General features: G+C 51.8%; 1 protein-coding gene across 1 annotated transcript; it reads right to left on the reverse strand.

Moving 5' to 3' along the window:
- Positions 1–319: 319 nt before the first annotated feature.
- Positions 320–18,937, reverse strand: Vash1 (vasohibin 1). Its single transcript, XM_008840191.3, has 8 exons — positions 18,380–18,937; positions 12,994–13,082; positions 11,928–11,984; positions 10,205–10,279; positions 6,676–7,057; positions 5,200–5,312; positions 1,445–4,260; positions 320–1,244 (listed from the first exon to the last, which is right to left on the reverse strand). Exons 1-7 carry the CDS (start codon positions 18,695–18,697, stop codon positions 4,188–4,190), a joined length of 1,107 nt encoding a protein of 368 aa, XP_008838413.1. The 5' UTR covers positions 18,698–18,937; the 3' UTR covers positions 320–1,244; positions 1,445–4,187.
- Between the last annotated feature and the right edge of the window lie 319 nt (positions 18,938–19,256).

The following is a 19,256-nucleotide window of genomic DNA, read 5'->3' on the forward strand; positions in this document are numbered from 1 at the left end:
GGACTACGGTGGGTTAGGGTAGGGAGAGCTGGGCCACGGTTCTGGGAGCTGACTCTAGGTACCCACCTGCTGTATGAGGAAGCAGTATCTAACAGCAAGATAGGAAACCTGCTCCCAGATGTTAGCTAGCGCATGAATGGCTTTGGCAGGCTGAGAGCCAGTATCCAGAAACTCCATTATGATTTGCGGAGGCCAGTGGGCTTCCCTGCTTTAGGCACCCCTCCTCTCTGCTTGGTATCTTGGGTTCTTCCTGCAGCCAAAGGGAAGGTGGGGGTGGGGATGGGCTTGGGCCCCAGATCCCAAAGTTAAACAGACAAGGTTTCATGTATTTCTGCCAGCTCACACAACCGGAGCTGCAGACACTTTATTCACTTCAGGGGAAAAGAAAAGAATGAAACAAAGTGAAAGGCAATACTGATATGAAGACAGAAGGACATCTAGGACAACATGGCAGCTCAACAAATCATAGGGGCAGGTGGATGGTCCATCATCACTGGCCCAAAGGTCAAGCATACCCAGGTCCCTTCTTGTCAGACTTGAAGGAAAAAGGAAGCTTGGGACCCCAGAGCACCAAGGTGGGGTGAGAGGGTCCTAGCAATGGACTTGTAGCTATCACTGTGGTAGTCCCACCAGCCTGGGGTTACTGGTGGGGGGCTGTGGTACCTAATGGAGTGCATGCATTAACTCCCACTCCCACTCCTTCGGAGGATATCCCTGCACTTTACACCAGCTTGTGGGGCCCCACTTGTACATTCTTGCACTTTAAGACCAGACATACCATTTCCAAGTGGGACCATGGTGTGCTAAACCAGAATTCATTCCAGGCAGGAAAGCCAGATGTGCATGCACACAGATCTCTGAGCCCCCCAGCAGCTACCATTAGACCACTTTTCTAAGCTGGGAAGTCAAGTTACAGCTGAAAAGGACAGGGGCATGATATGACAGAAAGGACTAGACCTCAGCCATGGTCAACTTCCTGAGTCTTTCTGCCTCGGTACCTGGTCCCTAGGCTTCATCATCCAGTCTGGGGCCAGAGGGCTACTGCTTTGCACCCTTGCCCATGCTAAGGACGAGCGGCTAGCATGAGGGATGAGGGGAGGATGGAGATGTGAGGCGATGGAGGGTAAGGATTGGCTGACAGCTCGGTGGAGAGGCCCTCTGAAGCCAGCCTCCCAGTATTCTCACCTCACACCCAGGGCAGGGAACTCCTGCCCCAGGCCACCTACCAAGAAGCTTCGTCTGACCTCACTTTGATCTCTTCCACTAAGGACGAGTGGCTAGCATGAGGGATGAGGGGAGGATGGAGATGTGAGGCGATGGAGGGTAAGGATTGGCTGACAGCTCGGTGGAGAGGCCCTCTGAAGCCAGCCTCCCAGTATTCTCACCTCACACCCAGCGCAGGGAACTCCTGCCCCAGGCCACCTACCAAGAAGCTTCGTCTGACCTCGCTTTGATCTCTTCCTCAGCCAGCACTCCCAGAAGGGGGATAAATGTAGGAACTGAAAGGAAGGCTTGAATCAGGGGGCCTGGGGTCATATCCACCAGGTTCCTGTCCCCCATAGGAAGTGAGATGAGGTGATGCCATGGATGGTGACTAAGGCCCCAAAGTCCCTTCCTCTGTCTCCCCCAAAACCTCACAGCCTGGCCAGCCTCAGGGAGCATAGCCTATGTAAATGGTCCAGGAGGGGAGGAGGGCTTGCTACATATGAGAAACAGTCAAAAATAAATTAAAAAGCACCACTGTGGCCTGTGGCAGTCTCTCCAGGCCTGAGATCCTCAGGAAAGGTGAATGGCAGGGGATTACAGCTGGGGATCAGTGGCTCCCACACACAGCTATGTCAAGGCTCTATCTGCTTCCTTCTTTCCAGGGCCACAGAGGAAGAAACTAGGGTCAGAGCAGAGTGTCCCGAGGCTCTGGGACCAAGACCAGCTCTCAAAATCTACCTGAGTCTGACTCCCAGGTCCTCTCACACCTTCCTCCCATAACCTGTTGTATCTTAAAGTTCCCAGAGGCATATGGGCTGCTCTCTTGAGGATAAGTAGCCACATCTAGTACCAGAAAGGACTCTGTTGAGCCTTGTGCCTCCTAAAGAAAGCTATCTCCAGGTAACTGTGGGAACATAGGAAGTCCCATCCCCCCTCCCTGAACCCTAAGATGGATCAGACAGTGTCATGCCCCTTTCATGGGTCTGGCTAGGAGTGTAGCCTGGCGGTAGGCTGTGTATCTCTCTGGGGCCCACCAACCCCTGGTGGAACCAGATGAGGCAAGGGACTAGCCTGCTGGCCTCCCATGGTGCCTGTGTCAGGCCTCACTGAGCCTGGCTCTGGGCCAGGGGCTGCTGGTATGATGAACCTCTGTGCAGAGCATGTCATCAGCAAAGGTATCCCAGCTCCCCCTTACCTTCCCCTTTCTTTGCTTCCAGCCACCATCCACCTCCTGACAGGTAAGAGCTTTACCATTGTATCCCACTCTAACCTCTCTGGTGACCCAGCCATACATGTGGTCTCCAGTTTATCTGGAGGAGGGAGTGAGGAGGATGACACAGGAAGTGGGCCACTCTGCCTTGTCCTGCCCAGCCGTGGGAAACAGAACTTTCATATTTCCTATCCAAAGCCTAGCCAGAGGCTCCTCCCCAGCACAATCTCTCTCTACCAGAGGATGCAGCACCTATAGTAGCAGGTTTTTAAATTTCTTGAACTGATTGCTAACCTTTAAAAATCACATTTCACATACTAGTTTAGTCTTCTCCCCCCACCCCCCCAAACCAGACAATTCTATAGGGCCTGCTCTGTGGGAACAGTAGAACAGCCCCTTTAATGGAACACGCCCTCTTTAGTGTGCCACAGTCCCTACCCAGCCCTCCTGTGTCACCTTGTTGGTCCAGTAGGCATCTGAGTTCACAAACCTAATTCTGCTGCCTTTATCCAGGCCCTCAACCCGCTGCAGCCTTATTGACAGCTGCCCCGGCTGATTCAGACTCCCAGTAAAATCCCTTAATGGTCACCTCCTCCACTGCCCTCTATCACTTGAAGCCTCCAACAACCTGACAAGCAGTGCCATCTGTATTGCAGGGAACTTACTCCCCACACAGCCCCATCCTGAACTGCTCCCACATCCCTTCTCACTTACACTCCCCATTCCTGGGCTCTGTCTCTCCTCTCCCCAGCCATGCCAGCCTCTCTCCACATCTTTCCTGCCAAGAATCTCATGCCTGATGGCCAGGAGGTAGACAACTCCCACTGCTTGGGCTCCTCCCTGCCAGCACCTGGAGGAGCTGCCAAATATGGTTGCCACTTCAAGCCTTAATGGGCAGCTAAATCACGGGAGGTGGGCGCAGGCGTCCTGGTTTTCCCGGCAAGGGCTGAGATTATTGGAAGGGGAACAGAAGCCCACTCTCATACTACCAGGGGTCCCGTCACACTCCCCTGTGTCCAGCCACAGCTGCTTATAGTTATTCTGCTGCAAGTACAATTCTGGACCCTCTGCAAAGCCCAGTCACTCTGCAGGGAGCCCCTGGGCTACAGCAGCAGGCAAGGCTGGACTGAGCCAGCAGACTCAGGGACCTTATCCCCCATGGTCTTCTCCTGGTTCTCCTACAGCCTCACCCCATGCTGGTTTACATAGTACTATCTAAAGAGCGTCTCATGTCTGAGGGCTCTTCTGGGCCACAGGCTCTTAGGCAGATATGGCTTCTGCCAAGCTCCTGATTTGTGAAATAAACAAACCTTTCTCAGGAAGATTCCTACCCTGCTTCCTTTTCCCTGGGTCAAGATTTTGCCAGGGCAAGCCCAGCTGGAGAAACACCTCCATTTCTACCCACCCCACCCACAGGTTGACAAAGCTCCCCAACCCCCCATCACTGTGAGGGCAGGACGCAGAAACAGCAAGCCCTCTCTGCCTTGCCAACTTCCAGCACATCTATTTGTCTTTCCCCCCAAATACCTTAAACTTCAGTTGTAGAGCTGAAAACTCCAAATAAAATACTAACTGCCTCTTGGCCCAGTTAGGGGCTTGGCTCCATGTAAGGGGGAGGTCACTTAGGGTTGAACTGCAAGGCCCTCTTCCTGTGCCCCCCACTCCACCTCCTGCTCCGTCACTAGCCCCTGCCTTGGAATGCAGTGGGTTCTTTCGTGCAGGTGGGTCTGGGCCTCCAGAAGCAGAGGAGGCCTGGGTGCTGGCATCTGCCTCACACCCGGATCTGGTACCCATTGAGGTCTGGCATGGCTTTGGGCTCTGAAGGCTTCTTCTCTCCCGAAGGCCTGCAGAAGGAAAAGCAGAGGGGTGGAGAACAGTCAGTGGTTACTAGGGAGATGGATGAAGAGGGAGGGAAGGAGCTGGTAGGAGCTGTCCTGCTGGCCTCCCCTCCTTAAGGAGCCTTTATGGCAGCAGCAGAGGGTATGAGGAGGTATTTCTGGAACCCTGGGTCAGCCTGGAGCTCCTGGACAAGCTCCTTCTCCCACACAGTCTCTTGCTCTTTGCTGGAGATGACTAGCCTGACATAGTTGGTGGGTAACTGCTTCAAGTATTAACCTCCCTGAGGGGATTCTGTTCTCCACAAAAGCCTCCTAGATCAAAGTCAGTGGTGACAGGTCTTTGGAGAGCTGCTCTCAGTACCCTTTAATTTACAGCAGAGAGGCAGCTCCTGAGGGACAGTTATATTTAAAGCAAGAGCCAGAATGATACGTGGGAGAGGGAGTCAGAGCAGGAGGCCTGATATTTAAATAGCTTTTTTTTTTTTTTTTTTGCCATTTAGACACAGACAAAACCCAGATTCTAGTGGGCAAAAGTTGTGTTCAAAGCCTTCCATCCTGGCTGCAGGTGTCAGACTGGTAGCCTTGGGTCATCTAGAGACCCTCTTTAGCAAACTGTAGGAGAGCTCCCAGCTTTTCCAAATTCCCATTGGGTCCATCCTCCCTCCATAGCCCATTTTGCTGCCAGCCTCAGACCCTTTGTCCTCAGACCTACAGGCTGGGCACAGGGTAACCAGGGCCAGTTGAGAGGTGTTTTCTTTGTAGAAATGGTACCACATGGCTGTAGGCAATGTAAACACACAAACACATGCCACCCACCATCCCAAGTAACCTCTCAAAAGGAGAAAAGGATGGGAGAGAGGAGAAGGGAAGGGCAAAGAGAGAGGAACCAGGAAGATGAAAAGAACATGGATTCTTTGAGCCTAGGGGCACAGTCTTCTCTCTCACCGTCTCTCGCTGCGGCTGTTTCTGCGGTGGGGGCTGGACTGCACCCTCTGTGGGGAGGAGACATCCTTCTTCCGGTCCTTGGTGGGAGAGGGAGGACCTGTCCCCTTGCCAATCTAGGTGGGGAGGAAGAAACAAAAGCATAGTCTAGGCTGCCCCATGGCCCACCCTGCCCTACCAGAAGCCACAGTCCCTTAAGGCAACTCTGGGCAGTCCCCTTTCCCTGAAGCCTCAGGTGACCTCTGTCCTGTCTCTGGTCACCCCTGGCACCAAAGCCACCAGGCAGCAGATCCTTAGGACTATCCACTCCTTGTGGGTCCAGAAGCCAGTGCACAGGGGGAAGTCACAAGGCTGTCACAGGACTGGAAACGCCCTGGAGGAAAGGCCCATTTACCCAGGCCAGGTGTGTGTGCCAGGTGGGGATATGGCAAATGGATGAGCTCTGGGACAGATGCTCCCAAGCCAACAGTGACACTGCCTATTTTGAGCTAATCAGATGTCAGACTGGTAGCTGTATCTCTCAGAAAAAAACAAGAAAAACAAATGAATCATCCCATATGCAGCGTGGTCAGCCTGCCTTGAGTTTTCAAAACAGGAGTATACCGTAGAGAGGCAGAAACATGAGCAGCCCAGTGCTGAGCCAGCTGGGAACCAACAGCATTAAAGAGAGGAAACTATAGCTTCCAACTCTGCCTAGCCGCTGCCTGGAAGACAATCATGTTCCCAACAGTAAGAACAGGGTGCAGGGGGAGAGGGAGTGACCCAGGAGCAGAGAGTCAGAGAGCAATGTAAGGAGTATGCTGGAGCCACAGGGCTTTACAGGGGCAGGTCACAGTGCAGTAGGGCTGAGCAATGGAGAGGGGCTGCCTACTCTGGAGAGAGGCCTGGCAGGCTATAGAAGGGACACTTCAGTCCAGGAAGACTGAGAGAGCCCCCTCAACCTTGCCTGCTGGAAGAAGTTCAGTCTGTTGTTCTGGCTCCAGGAGATTCCCTAGCTCACCAGTACCTGCAGTGTGTGGTGGGGAAGGAACCACCACCTTCATTGTCTTCCCAATGGGTTGACCTTCCCCCTTCCTGCCAATTTCCTCCTGTGCCTTTACTGCATGCCTGTCCTTTGTCTTCTGCAAGGCCCAGGGAGTCAGAATGGGCAGGAGTGGAAGGGGCTGCTCACCACCCCATCTTGCCATACTCCCAGATAGACCAGGGTGTCCCCCTTCTTCCCTTCAAAGTGCCTACACCTGGAGTACCATGTCCCTGTCCTTCACATGTCCAAGACCCATGGTTACACAAGTCTAGCTCATCCCCTTCCTCCTTCCAGAGGGGTCCTCGGACTGGCCACCTGAAGGGACAACTTCAACAAGACAACTTTTGACCACAGGCTACCCCCATTAGTCAGGGCAGCAGGGTGAGGGCATGAAGGAGAACCCTATGAAGAAACAGAGGTCCACCTTGGCCCCGTAGGCTGTTGCAGAGCCTGACCTTGAGCCTCATATCTCGGGCATGGCGTTCCAGCTCCTTGCGGAAATCCTCCCGGCCTAGCTTCTCCACATCCAGCACAGAGTGCTTCCACTCAATCTGCTCCACGCTGTGGGGGTCATGGGACACACACTGACCCAGCTTCACCTTCTTTAACACATGCCAGCAGCGGCCATAGGCAGCCTCATAGTCTAGCACAAGCTCACTGAGTGTGCGGAAGGCTGGTGGCTTGTACATCAGGTCCTCCCGCCGGCTCATGCCCAGGGCCCCATAGCGGCCTCCAAAGTTCACCCCCAGCACAATGTGGCGAAAGTAGTTCCCTGAGAAATAGGTCTTGAAGCTGATGGGGAAGCGTTCCAGGGTGGGCATGCTGTTGGTGAGGTAACTGGTGAGTCATCAAGCTAAGGAAAGGGTCAGGAGAAGGACCAGACCAGAACAGGGATGGCCTTACCTATGAGACATATGTGTGCCCAAAAGGCCCCTCGACCACCAGCTTCTGAAACCAGGCACCTCAGTTTCTTCATCTCCAAATCCTGTCAGTTAGCATCCAGCCTCGTGGCTGGGAACATTTTCCTACCAGTGGCCGATACTGATGTCAAGTAGGGTTCTCCTGACAATAGATAGCAAGGGTCCCCAAATCCTAAATCTCCAAAGACTTAGGGCTTTATAGAGCTCTTGAGGCTGGAGTAGGGAGGACAGAGCCAATGGGCTTCTCCCACTTCCTTCCCTTCCTCCTGCTGTCAGTCACTTCCACCTCATCTGTCACAGAACCTCTCACAAACGTTCTCTGACATTTCACCTGTCAGATTCCTTGTGGCTGCAGATAGTTCTGCTTAGTGTCCCCTTGTGTTGGACAGCTTCAGTTGTCGACTTATCACACCTGGGAAGAGGGAACCTCAGCTGGGGAATTTCCTCTATCAGATTGGCCTGTAGGCCTGTTTGCAAGGCATTGTCTTTAAAACAATTATTTATTTATTTTTATTTTATGTGTATGAGTGTTATGAGTGATATGGGAGGGCCCAGTTCACTGTGGGTGGTACCACACACACCTGGGCAGGTGGTCCTGGGTTGTATTAGAAAGTAGGTTGAACACAGGCCGGAGGAGCAAGCCAGAAAGCAGTGTTCCTACACAGTCTGTACTTCAGTTCCTGTCTCCAGGTTCCTGCCTGACTTTCCTCAAAGACGGTCTGTCACTTGGGAGTATAAAGTGAAATAAATTCTTTCCTTCCAAGTTGGTTTTGGTCAGTGTTTTATCACAGCAATAGAAACCAAACTCCAATACCCCTCTTCTCACTATTTCCCATCTTCCCCTACATTGTCCATCACCCCTCAAATAGAATCAAGCTCCTCACCACTGCCATCCAGCACTGTTGCGTCTAGGCCTGCTTGCTCACTGTCTCTAGCCACTTACCCCCACCCCCAGAACCTCAGCCTCAACTCCCTCATGACCAGTGCGCCTCTCCTATCCAGCTTCTCCTTGGGTGTCAGGTGTGGCTGACATCACTACCTCTTTTCTTTTTCTTTCAACATTTGTCGTGTGTGTATGAGGTGTGGGTGGGTGCACCTGTGTGCACAGCCTGTGGGAGTCAGTTCTCTCCTTCCATCACGTGGATGCGGGGAATCAAACTCAGGTTGTCAGGCTTAATGGGAAGCACCTTCACCCACTAGGCCATCTTGCTGGCCCGTCAGCACCTCTTTTCCAAAGCAAGTCTGCTCATTTTTGATCCCTCCAGAACTCAGCACTGTTCCACAGTTTTCTCTCTCACTTTCTTATTCTGTCTCCCCCACTAGAAGGTGAACTTCCTGAAGACAGGGATGGCAGCTAGCCTGTCCTTTTTCCTTTCTCCAAGGCCCAGCACAGAGCCAGGTCTTTAACACTCAGTACCTCTCCTTGGATATTTGTGTAGAAGGAGATGAATAGATAAAAGTATGGTGATGTTACCACAGACATTACGTTCTGTGACAGCCACTACCATGACCTCCTTTGGCAGAGGAAGACTCAGCCTCAGCGATACTGAGGAACTGGCTCAGTGGGAGGTCATACAGCATGTGTCAGAGCCAGGATTCTGCTCTAACTGAACCTGGCTCCTGAGTCTCTGTGCTCAGACAGTAATGCCATCTTTCCTCCAGCTGAACTCACTCTTCCAATGCTTACTGCACCAGCAAGCAGGGGTACAGAGCACATGAGCAATGCACAGCCTGCAGAGGCTCAGAAAACCTAGGAACTAATGTACAGTGATGGAGGCAGCTATATGGACACAGGGGAGGGACCCCTGGTCCAGATACTGCTCCTATTTTTTTTCCTATCCACAAGCACTAGGTTACACCTGAAGGGCCTCAGGCTCACATGATCTTGCCTGGAGCATGGTCTAAGTATACTCTAGCGATGGGAAACAGCCTCACCTCTATGAGAGCAGAGCCTGTGCTTTCGAATTGGTGCCTGAGAGATATGAAATGAGTCTAGAAGGAGGTGCTGGCAGGGGTCTGAAGTTCTTGGTGGTCCAGGATTAAACTAGCCAAAGACCCTATGATCAGGGCAATGCTAGTAGGTTCCTTGGACACAGATCTGTTACAAATGACTGCCACAGTACAGGTAGCACTGGGGACCTTTGGGGGAAAGAGGATGCACAGCTTCTCTGTATAAACCTGAGGCAGGTTGGTGGCAGGAGAGGGACCCCTCAGAGCACAGCCCCTCAGAGAAGTGTGTTTCTCATCTTCAGCCATCTCCCAGGACCATTCCTAGAGACTGGATCCTTATTCCATCAGCCTTCCCCTTCCCCTGGGCTCCTCTAAGTACTGTGCCAGGTCAGGCTGCCTTCCTTGCCCCTGGGACCAGCAACACATTTAAAAGCTGGCAGGGAATGTGGGCAGGTGGAGAGAGATCACCCTGACTGGCCTTGAGTTGGGGAGCAGGACAGCTGGCCCATCGTTCACTCCATTGTTCTATGTGCCAATTAAAAGAGAGAACTGGTCACAAATACTTGTCTCCTTCCCTTGCTCTGATTAGGGACCTTGCAGAAAGCAACCTCTCCTGGGGGCTTGTCTGTCCTCTGTGGTGTCCCTGATGATCCAGCTACAGATCACCCCTCTGCCATTGGGGGTCTGGCTGAAAAATCCTCACATCTTTTTAGGCAGTTCTGCTTCTAAGACCCCATCTGTCATCTCTACAACTCAGCACTGCCTGGATGTGCCAACACTGGGCCTCCCGGCTGCTTCTCCAAGACTGGTTCTTTGAAATGGCACAAACATCAGCCTAGGTACAGCACTGTGCCCAGATTTGATTTAGAAAACAGGGTGATTCTGTCCGTGGGACTGGGAAGGCAGTGAGTAGTGGGATGGATACCCTTAGTCTCTTCCCCCTTGTAGGGACTTCTCTCCCCCCTGGGAAGCTTCGCCATGCTGAGGCAGAGAGATGCCCCAGCACAGGGGGTAGCCCAGGAGCCCATATGCCCTCCCATTCCACAGCAGGCAGCAGAGGATGGGCAAGCCTGAGCCAGCCTCTCCCAGGCCTCCCAGGCCCAAGGAAGGATACATTCCCAGGATCACGGCTTCGAGGCATTTGATTGGCAGAGCCTCTTTGGTCATTTCCTTGGCCAGGTCCATCAGCCTATGGGAAAAGGAGATGGGCTATGTGGATACCACCTTTAGCTCCTTCAGGCCTTTTCTGATGGTGGGCTAGGTGGTCCGAGTCTTGCCCCCAAGCTGCCCTCCTCCCAGGCCCAGTGTTTTCTTCCCTCTCCCAGTCTGGAACCTGACAGGGTAGGGGGCAGACACTGGTATGCTCAGGAAGGAGGCCCACTCTGTGCTTCCCTCTCACTTCCTCCCCCCTCTGCTGGCTCTTGCTCAAAGACTTCTGGGGGAGGGGAGCAATGAATGGAGGCAGGACCATGGGAGCTGAGGAACTGGGCCTTCTCCCATGGCAGTAGGGCTGGGGGAGGGGAGACCTTGGCTTTGATCTCTTCCCTTCCTGAACTGAGTGGACACTCCTGATCCAACTATAGCTTTCCAAAGAACTTAGTGATAGATGGCAACTCCTCCCTGCCTGGATGTGGATCTCAGGCAGGCAGCTGCCTGGTGATTCCCCTGCCGGCCCCTGAACTTGGAATTCACACCATTTTAAAACAGCCTATCCTCCAGGCCTGGCCACTGGCTCTGCCTGGGGCTCCTGCACGGCACACAAGGCTAGAATAGAACCTCAGCGTGCAGCAAATGCAGGATAAGAGCAAAGCTTGGGGACAGAGAATGTGGGTTCCACTCAAGGGCTTCAAGAGAGGGTAACTAACCAAATAAGCAATGTAAAGCATTTTTTACAATAAAGCAGACATAATTATGTGTGGAGCACGATATAAACTTCGTGTTCTTTGATTTTCTTAAATTTACTTTTATTTTGTGTATATAAGGGTTTTGCCTGCCTATATGTAAGTGCAGCTGTGTGTGCAATGCCCATGGAGGCCAGAAGAAGGTGTTGGACTCCCTGGAACTGGAGTTATGGATGGTTGTTAGCTGCCATGTGGGTGCTGGGAACCAAACCCCAGTCTTCTGCAAGAGCAGCCAGTGTGCTTAACCTCTGAGCAATCTCTCTAGCCCCAAATACAGAGATTTCTAAACCCCAGGGGTTTTTAACCTGTGGGCATCTTTAACTCAGTGTGACATCCCTTCCTCATTCTCCTCTGCCTTTGGGGCTTCACTGGTAGAAACAGCCTAGAACAACTGAATCAGTTGAGAGTCTGCATGCTGAGTGGTGGGATGTTAAGTGAGAGAAGCAGTTTTCTTTTTTGTGGGGTCTCCGATGCTTAGATACTGGACCTGCTACTTCGTGACCAGAAGAGTCCAGAAGTAAGTCAATAGGTACCATGCAGTGTAGAGTACATGGGAAGCTTTGGGGGAAAGAGGAGGAAGGACTCTTTCTTGCTAGACCTGCTTTTCACTGAAACCAAACCCCCTCAAACACCAGCCATCTACCAGGGACCAGCCTCTAGCATCACCAAGGCAAGCTGGGGAGGAGGGTGCTAGAGATTACCCTCCTAGTTTAGCTGAAGCTTCCTCTTCATCAGCCTGGGCTGTCTATCTCAGTGGGATTTACTTCCTTAGGGCCCCAGGGTAGCACCCTTCCCCAATCCCATGGCTGGCTTTCCTCAGGAAAATCCTTGCCTGTCCCCTAAACTGCCACTCCAAAGCACAGAGCCATAGAGGCTTGCCAAAGGATCAAACCCAGCAGGAGGAGGAGAAAGGGGGAACCCAGGCTTTGTGCTTACCCTGTCAGAGGTCTGCTCTTCTTAATTTCAAAGAACTGTGTCCCTGTGTGATTGTACCTGTGGTCACTGGTTAAGGGCTTCTTGGAAGAAGGTGTCCCTCTCCCTCTGCCCCTACCTCAGACCCCAGGATAGCAGCTGGAGAAGGACTCCCAGAGTGTCTGCCACAAGGAGGTGTTCAGGACCGGCTCTTTGTGGGGAGGTGTCAGCACAGCATGTGGGTTTCTCCTCCTCACAGGCTCTCCCCCACTCTTTGGCAGTCATCTTTGCTTTCCTCTGGCCTCCTGCCCTAGGGCGGGACACTGAGGGGGCAGCCAGTCCAGCAGGGCTGAGAAAGAAGCTCAGCTGGGAGAAAGTTCCCAGCAGTGCTGGGTTTTTTCAAGCCAGCTGAGAAGTCTGGAGGCTAAGGTTCAGCTCCAGTCCACCACCTCCCTTCGCTGCACTCTAGTTTCCCCTTTGACAAAGAGAGGGACTGGGCCTTATCTTCAGGCTGGCCTTTCCACTAGGACCCACGTCTCATTCTCCCATCTTGGGCCTCAGCATCAACCAGAGGGGCTAGAGAAGACCCAGGACAGGTGCCGGAGGGGCCCAGAGCAGAGACACAAGGCCCCCTGTCAGAGAAGAAAAACACCAAGAACCAGGAGAAAACACCAAGATGTGGAAATTACATCTTAGAGCAAAAGAATTTTTTCCTTCACTATTTCCCCCACCTTTAAAATCAGTATTGCAATAGTTCCAAAGGGCCTTCTCTCTGTCCCTTGGCTGGAACAAGATGTGGTGACAGCTGACACCTTCTCCCCTCAGCAAGGTTCTCAGGAGTACCCTCCCCTCTACAGAGAGAGAGAGAGAGAGAGAGAGAGAGAGAGAGAGAGAGAGAAGGAGGAAGCTGGTGTCAGAGAAACTGGATCAGGTCCAGCACTCAGAAACAATCTGAGCAGCTCCAGGGAGCACAGAGATGCCAGTGATGGTGCCTCTGCCCATCCCTCTCCAGCCTTGTCTGAAACAAGCCCCACTTGGTCTTTGGGACTGTCACTAAGTGGCAGCCACAGCTCTGGACCCAAGAGGATACTGCAGCTCCCTGATGTAGCGCTGCACGGCTTCCAGGCGGTCAGGGACTGGCGTCGTCGGCTGGAAAGTAGGCACACTTGGTATGGGAATCTAGGGACAGAAGGAGAAAGCTGTCACATGATGAGGCACATCCCAGAGCTCCCAGCCCTCCAGGAGCCACACTTTGAGGAGGGCAGCCTCCTTTCCCTCCTACTCTGAGCTTCTTTCCCTGACAACCCCTCCTTCCAGAGCCTCAGCCAGGGCCCTTGCCCAGCCATCCCTTCACTCCTGACATCTGATCGTACTTCTAACATGGAGCTTGTGTTGGCATTCCAATTTCATGCTTCTTTAATAATTTTAGAAAGACACAGATGACTCTACTGAAATGAAAATAACCATTAATGAATATGTAACAAGATTGTCAGTACTGAGGGTAATTTGTTTGGGTTTGGGGTTCACTCTGGGCTATGGCTTGTTCCCCACAAAGGTGTTGAAGACTCTGTCCTCAGGTTGGTGATGTTGAGGTGCATCCTAGAGGAAGGTGTCAGGGCACTGGGGGTGTGTCTTTGGAAAGGATTAAGGTTGTCTCAGGGTTGTCACAAAAGGGACAAGTCAGGCCCCTCCCCCTTCCTCTGGATTCCTGTTTTGCAGTGTGACATCTCTTCCCACCCTCCTGTTATGATGCCATCTGTTGCCTTTAGATGCTCACTAGAGGCTAAACAATGTGGTTCCTCAATTTTGGACTTCTAGACTCCAAAGCTGTGAGCTAAATAAACTTCATTTCTTCTAAGTGTTTTGCCTCAGATATTTCATTAGAAACGAAAACAGACTAAGAAACTCATTTTCTCAGTGTCCTATTCTACAAGGGTGGTCTCCTGAGCTAGAGATGCTGCCCTTGACAACTGAACATAACCTCAGAAAGAGATGTTACCCACCCCAGTGGCATGGCAGGTGTGCAGGCCTTCCAGAGTGTCAACCTGAACTGTCAAGGGGTGCCTCTGTGGTGGTAGGCCAAGGGGACATATTATGGGCCAGGTCTTGCTGTAGTTTTGCTTCAACACATTCTCTCCCACTCGTGCCACACCTAAGCAGTACAGTCACAGGTAGCCTCAGACTCCTCATAGAGGCCCCCACTCTCTCCCACAAGGCTGCCACCTGACCCTCCAAGGCTACATAGAGCTCCCCCATGTCCAACTGGCTGCAAACGTAGGGATGTGTGTAAAGGGAAGGGGTATTGATCCCTAGGCAAACTCAGGGTATACTGGGGAGGAAGGACCCACTCCTTCCATTCGTTCCTTGGCAGCTCTAGTAGTAGAGAGGTGGGGCCCACAGGGGACTTTAAAAAAAAAAAAATTGAGGCAGGGTCTCACTCCTGACTTGCCTGGAACTTACTATGTAGACTGAAATAGCCTTGAACTCAGAAATTGGCTTGCTTCTGCCTCCAAGTGCTGGGATTAAGGGCGTGTGCCACCACACCTAAACTTTTACAAGTGTCCCGTGTCTCCCTCCCTCCTACCTGGCCCATGAGAATTTTTAAATAACGAGGTTACTGTGGCTGGGCTCTCAAGGAAGGGAAGTGACATGCCAGTTATCATCACACACTTGTTTCTGGAGTGTTGCTGATGGTGGGAGACCCTGACAGTGTTTGTAGGACAATGTCACTAACAGACCCCCTCATGCCATATGATTCAGAGAGACAGCCTAGCACGACCTCCCTTCCCCCTTTCTCCCAGGAGTCCTCTCCTTCCTGTCTGGGCAGTCCCTAGCAGCAGATGCCACAGCCTGGGGAAGGTATTTCCCCTTTCACATCACTTCCCTCTTCAAAGTGGCATCATTACTTATAGCCAGCCACCAGCTTTAACGCAGACAAGACCGGAATGGGCCCTGCCTCTGCTTGCCTGATCATCCTATGCTAAACTGATGCTAAACTCTCCAGGGGCCTGAACTGGCCTTCTTAGGTCAAGGGTATGGGGTTGGAGAGGTATGACAGAAATGACTTAGCAATCCCCTATGAGCAACACTGCACATCCATCCAAGTCACCAGACTTCAGGGGGCACTCTCAGTGTGGCAAAATCATCCCCACCTCTTAAGTGGGGTATAGCAACTGGAGCTGTGTATGTGCACCATCCTGCCTCTGAACTACTCTGGACAGGGAAGGAACTACAGTTCAAGAATCACTCAGGCTCACACAAATCCAGGTCTACTCCTGGGTGAGGGCCAGGAGGGACCCACAAGAGCACCATTGGTACCTATCACACAAAGGGTCTAAGAACAGGTTGCTGTGCAAGAAAGAGGGGTCAAAAAAGACCTGGGATCCCAAGCAGGGCTGCCAAGGCCACCTTACCAAGGGCATACCTTGCTCTAGGAACCCAACAACTCAGGGTTCTAAGACAACCCCACCAGAAGAGTTCCTCAGCTCAGCAACAATCAGGAAGCTTGGGGAAGGTGGGAGAACCTGAGGCTGGACTTGTAGACAAGAGTCAGGAAGATCCAGCAATGAATACAGCAGCAGAACTGGCCTGGCTATGGATCCCAGCTCTGACTTCAGTGAGGCTCCTGAGCAACTGTGCCTTAAATGCTGTTTGCGAAAGCCTTGCTTGCAAACGCAGAGAACAGAACCCACCTGGTGGCATCACTGAGCTGCTGCATGCAGATACCTCAGAACACGTAGACTCAGGACCTGTCCACTGCTACGGCTAAAGGTGTGTGCCAAAGACAGTACTCAGTACAGGATGCCCCAGGTGGTCTGACCCTCTTGGAGATGCCTGAATTCCCACCTGCAGGCACTCAGTAGCCTTTAGCAGCTGGGTTTGGGTAAGTGGTCGCTGGGCTTGCAAAGGGGATAGCAGATGCAAACAATAAGGAAGGATTCTTATGGAACCTACTGCTGCTTTCTGGATCCCTCTAGAAACTGATATGCTTGCTATCTTGGCATTATCCTAATAGAGACTCTTTCCCCAAAGTGCTTGTGGCTTGCTGCATGCCCATGTGGGCACCTATTAGATGCTCACCTAAAGAGACATCATGTGCTTTTTTACTGTTATCTCAGGTCATCTCAGCATCCCTCTGAAGTAGGCATCACTTACTGATCCACTGTCGTCTGGAGAAGCTGAGGGCCAAGGAGGCTGCACACCTTCTCATAAGTAGTTATAAGACAGTGAGGTTGGTGGCTTTGCCTCTGGAGCTCTAACTTTTCCCATACCACCCTGCAGTTGTAGGATTCAGCCTCCTGCAGGGACCCAGTCTGTAAAACTCAGAGAAGACAGGTGGGGGCAGGAGAGACTGTAGCAAACCCAGAGAGGGGGAAAAAATCCCAGCCCCGACTGCCAGCTGCCATAGATTCACTGTTCCCAAATCTTCATTTTCTGTAAAGATGCCAAAATTATGGATCCTTATGTGAGAAATCTCCCAATTTTAACTTTCAGCTCAAAGCAGTCTGTTAAGATGTTTTGCAAACCTAAGAAAACCCATCCTGAGCCCACCATAATACAGTGTGGCCTCTGCAGAAACACCTCTGTCACACTCCCAATGGCAGGCCACTAGGGAGCAGACAGACTAGGGTCTGGCCTCTCTGAGGCCCACAGTATGGTGCCCCATCTTAGTGCTCTTCTCCAAGGCCCCTGGGGCCACATTTCCTTCCCTTGGCCAAGTTTCCCAGACTTCTCATAAAATTCTTTCCACCTTCCTATTCTCCCATCTGTCTCTGTTATTTCCTTTCCAACAAATAGCTTCACTTCTTCAACCATGTGCTTCCTGTCCATGAGGACTGAAGATGACATTACTGACCAATCACTACAAAAGATACTGATGGTTTGAGTTCCTAGGAGTGGAACTGTTCTGTAGGACACCAACCCCACTGTCCCATGGCCCAATTTAGAGAAAAGCAAGATGGTCAGAGAGCCGTGTGCTCAGTGTTGTCCTGTTCCCGTGGATCCAGCACGGGATCCAGCTTCATCAGCGCAAAAGCTCTGGGTGGCATTTTGTCTCCCCCTTCACAACAGGTCAGGCTTGCAGGTTGTCAAATGCTTAACACAGGGTTTCTTATTTCACCCTCCCCACCACCAACCCATTTTACAGATGTGAAAACTGTACCTCAAACAGGCTGGAGTGGCTTGCCTGATGTCACCTGGCCAGGCAGGTGACTCAAAGCCAAACATCCCTTGATGCCAAACTTTCTCTTCCAGGAATTTATCAAAAGATCAAAAGTCAAAGCTGGATGCCCAAATTTGTTTTAGCTTGTGCTATTCTCATTTTAAAGATAAGGTAGTGCAAACAATGTCTAGTCAGATTAGCTAAATAGATGAAAGGATAATGAAGATAGCTATTCCAAATCAATCTAGCACTTTCTGCTGGGAAATAATGAGCTCAACCTTCAACCTCAGATTATCTTTTCTCCAAAACATTTTTTTTTGAGAGCTCTGCCAATAACCCAGTGAAAACAAAACAGGCCACTTGTCTCCATGTCTATATCACATCAGCTCCTTTCTCCCTCCCCTCCCTGCAGGACTGAGCTCCGGGCTCTGACCTCTGACCAAAGGGCTCTCTGTACTGGAAACGGCACTTCCTTAGACTTAATCATAAACCTTAAAAAAAAAAAAAAAAAAAAGCACAAACAGGCGTGCATTTCCAGTATAGCACTGTAAAGCATAGAATGTCTCAAATGTCCTTTCATTCAGCAAACACACACACAGAAGTGCCCGTTCTTGTGCCAGGCACACAGTAGACCTTGAGGAGACAAAGATGAATGAGACACAGCTTCTGCCTTCCTTGGCCCGACCATGTGATTGAGTTCCAGCCAACACAGAAAAATCTTGAACTTTTCTATTCTCCACAGGGCCACTGCTAATGACCTTGAACCTAGTACCTAGCAGAGCTGAGGACCTGGAGCCCAAAGACCTGGTGCTGAGTTCCCAGCCCTGCCACTTACACCTGTGGGACTCTGACTTCCCTCTTGAGTTTCTCATCTTAAAAGGGGACTCAAATTGTACTTCTTTTGGAAGGTTGCTGATTGAACTCAGTGAGATAAGGCTGAAAATACTTTCTCACCATACAAAGCCCTGGGTCTCACAGTCATTCACAATCAGTCTACTCATAATTATCTGGCTTAGCAAGTGTCATAAGCCAAAGAGATGCCAAGCCACATCAGTTGTCAGCTCATCTGTAGTGCCACCCAGAAAGCCATAGGGGAGGGCTTCCTGGAGACAGGGTGCTGAACCTCCCTCATCAAATGACCACATAAGCACTGGAGAGAAAGTTCTTAACAGATATGACCTATCTGTATTTAAACAGTCTTACCATACCAAATGATCCCCTACTGCACCCATCAGAGGTAGGCTGTGCCGTTCACTTTCTTAGCCCCAATGTCACCAACACCCTTGCTTCTTGTTCCCCAGCCTCCCTGTCTCACCTTGGGCAGGTCCATAGCCCCACGGATCCGCTGGACTACCTTCTCTCCATCAGGGTGGATCTTGGCCACGTGCTTCCACATTCTTTCCCAGGTGGCCTCATCCACAGGAAGTCCACCCCGGTTGATGAAGAAAGGGACACCTCCATCTCGTAGGTCTTCTTCCCCTTCTTCCTCTGGCTCTTCGTCTCTCTGTGCTGAGGCCCCTTCGTGAGTTTCCAAACGTTTCACGCCAGAGTGGGCGGCAGCTGCGGCAGCAGCAGCAGCCGTAGGGGCGGCACCGCTGCTGCCACTTGGGATCACCTTCTTTGCCCCTGGCATCCCTAAATCCTCGACAGGAGTGAGGCGTAGTATCAGCAGACGGGAAAAGTAAGCGGCTCACAGGAGGCCTCCCATACACCAGCTGCAGAGATAACACATGGCCAAACAGTGCCTGGCGCCTTTAAGAAAGCAGGGCGTGGCTCCTGTACAATAAGATAACTACTCTGTAAGAAAGAAATCAGCGCTCCAACCTGAAGTGGGGGTCAGAGGGTGGGATGCCCCAGGTCAGCCTTAGAGGCCTTGTTTGGGAAACGGGATCAAAAGAATACACCACCCCAACTTGGCAGCCTGCACAAAGCACCCCTATTTGGCAGCGAGAACAATGAGAGGCAGCAGTCTAGGATGGTACAGAGGAGAAAAGTGGGAGGGAAACTGAGGCCAGACAGCTCAGATCAGCGGCCACGACGAAAGGGAGGGCCAAGGCACGGGTGCCCACAGGAAGTGGGCGTCCTGGGTCCCAGTTTTGGAGAGAATAAATTCCTCTAAGAAATCCTTGCACGCTCACACTTGCGTGAGCGCCTGGAACCGCGTGAGCTCGGAGTCAGTTCCCCGGGACTGA

Source organism: Nannospalax galili, unplaced genomic scaffold, assembly GCF_000622305.1.
Source record: "Nannospalax galili isolate Female #2095 unplaced genomic scaffold, S.galili_v1.0 scaffold330, whole genome shotgun sequence".
Taxonomy (NCBI): Eukaryota; Metazoa; Chordata; class Mammalia; order Rodentia; family Spalacidae; genus Nannospalax; species Nannospalax galili.

Coding starts and splice junctions, on each gene's coding strand:
- Vash1 (XM_008840191.3), bottom strand. CDS start 18,697: ATGCCAGGGGCAAAGAAGGTGATCCCAAGTGGCAGCAGCGGTGCCGCC. Junction 13,083..18,379: donor GGGCTATGGACCTGCCCAAG/GTGAGACAGGGA, acceptor TTCTGTCCCTAG/ATTCCCATACCAAGTGTGCC. Junction 5,313..6,675: donor CCCGAGATATGAGGCTCAAG/GTCAGGCTCTGC, acceptor CTCCCCACCTAG/ATTGGCAAGGGGACAGGTCC.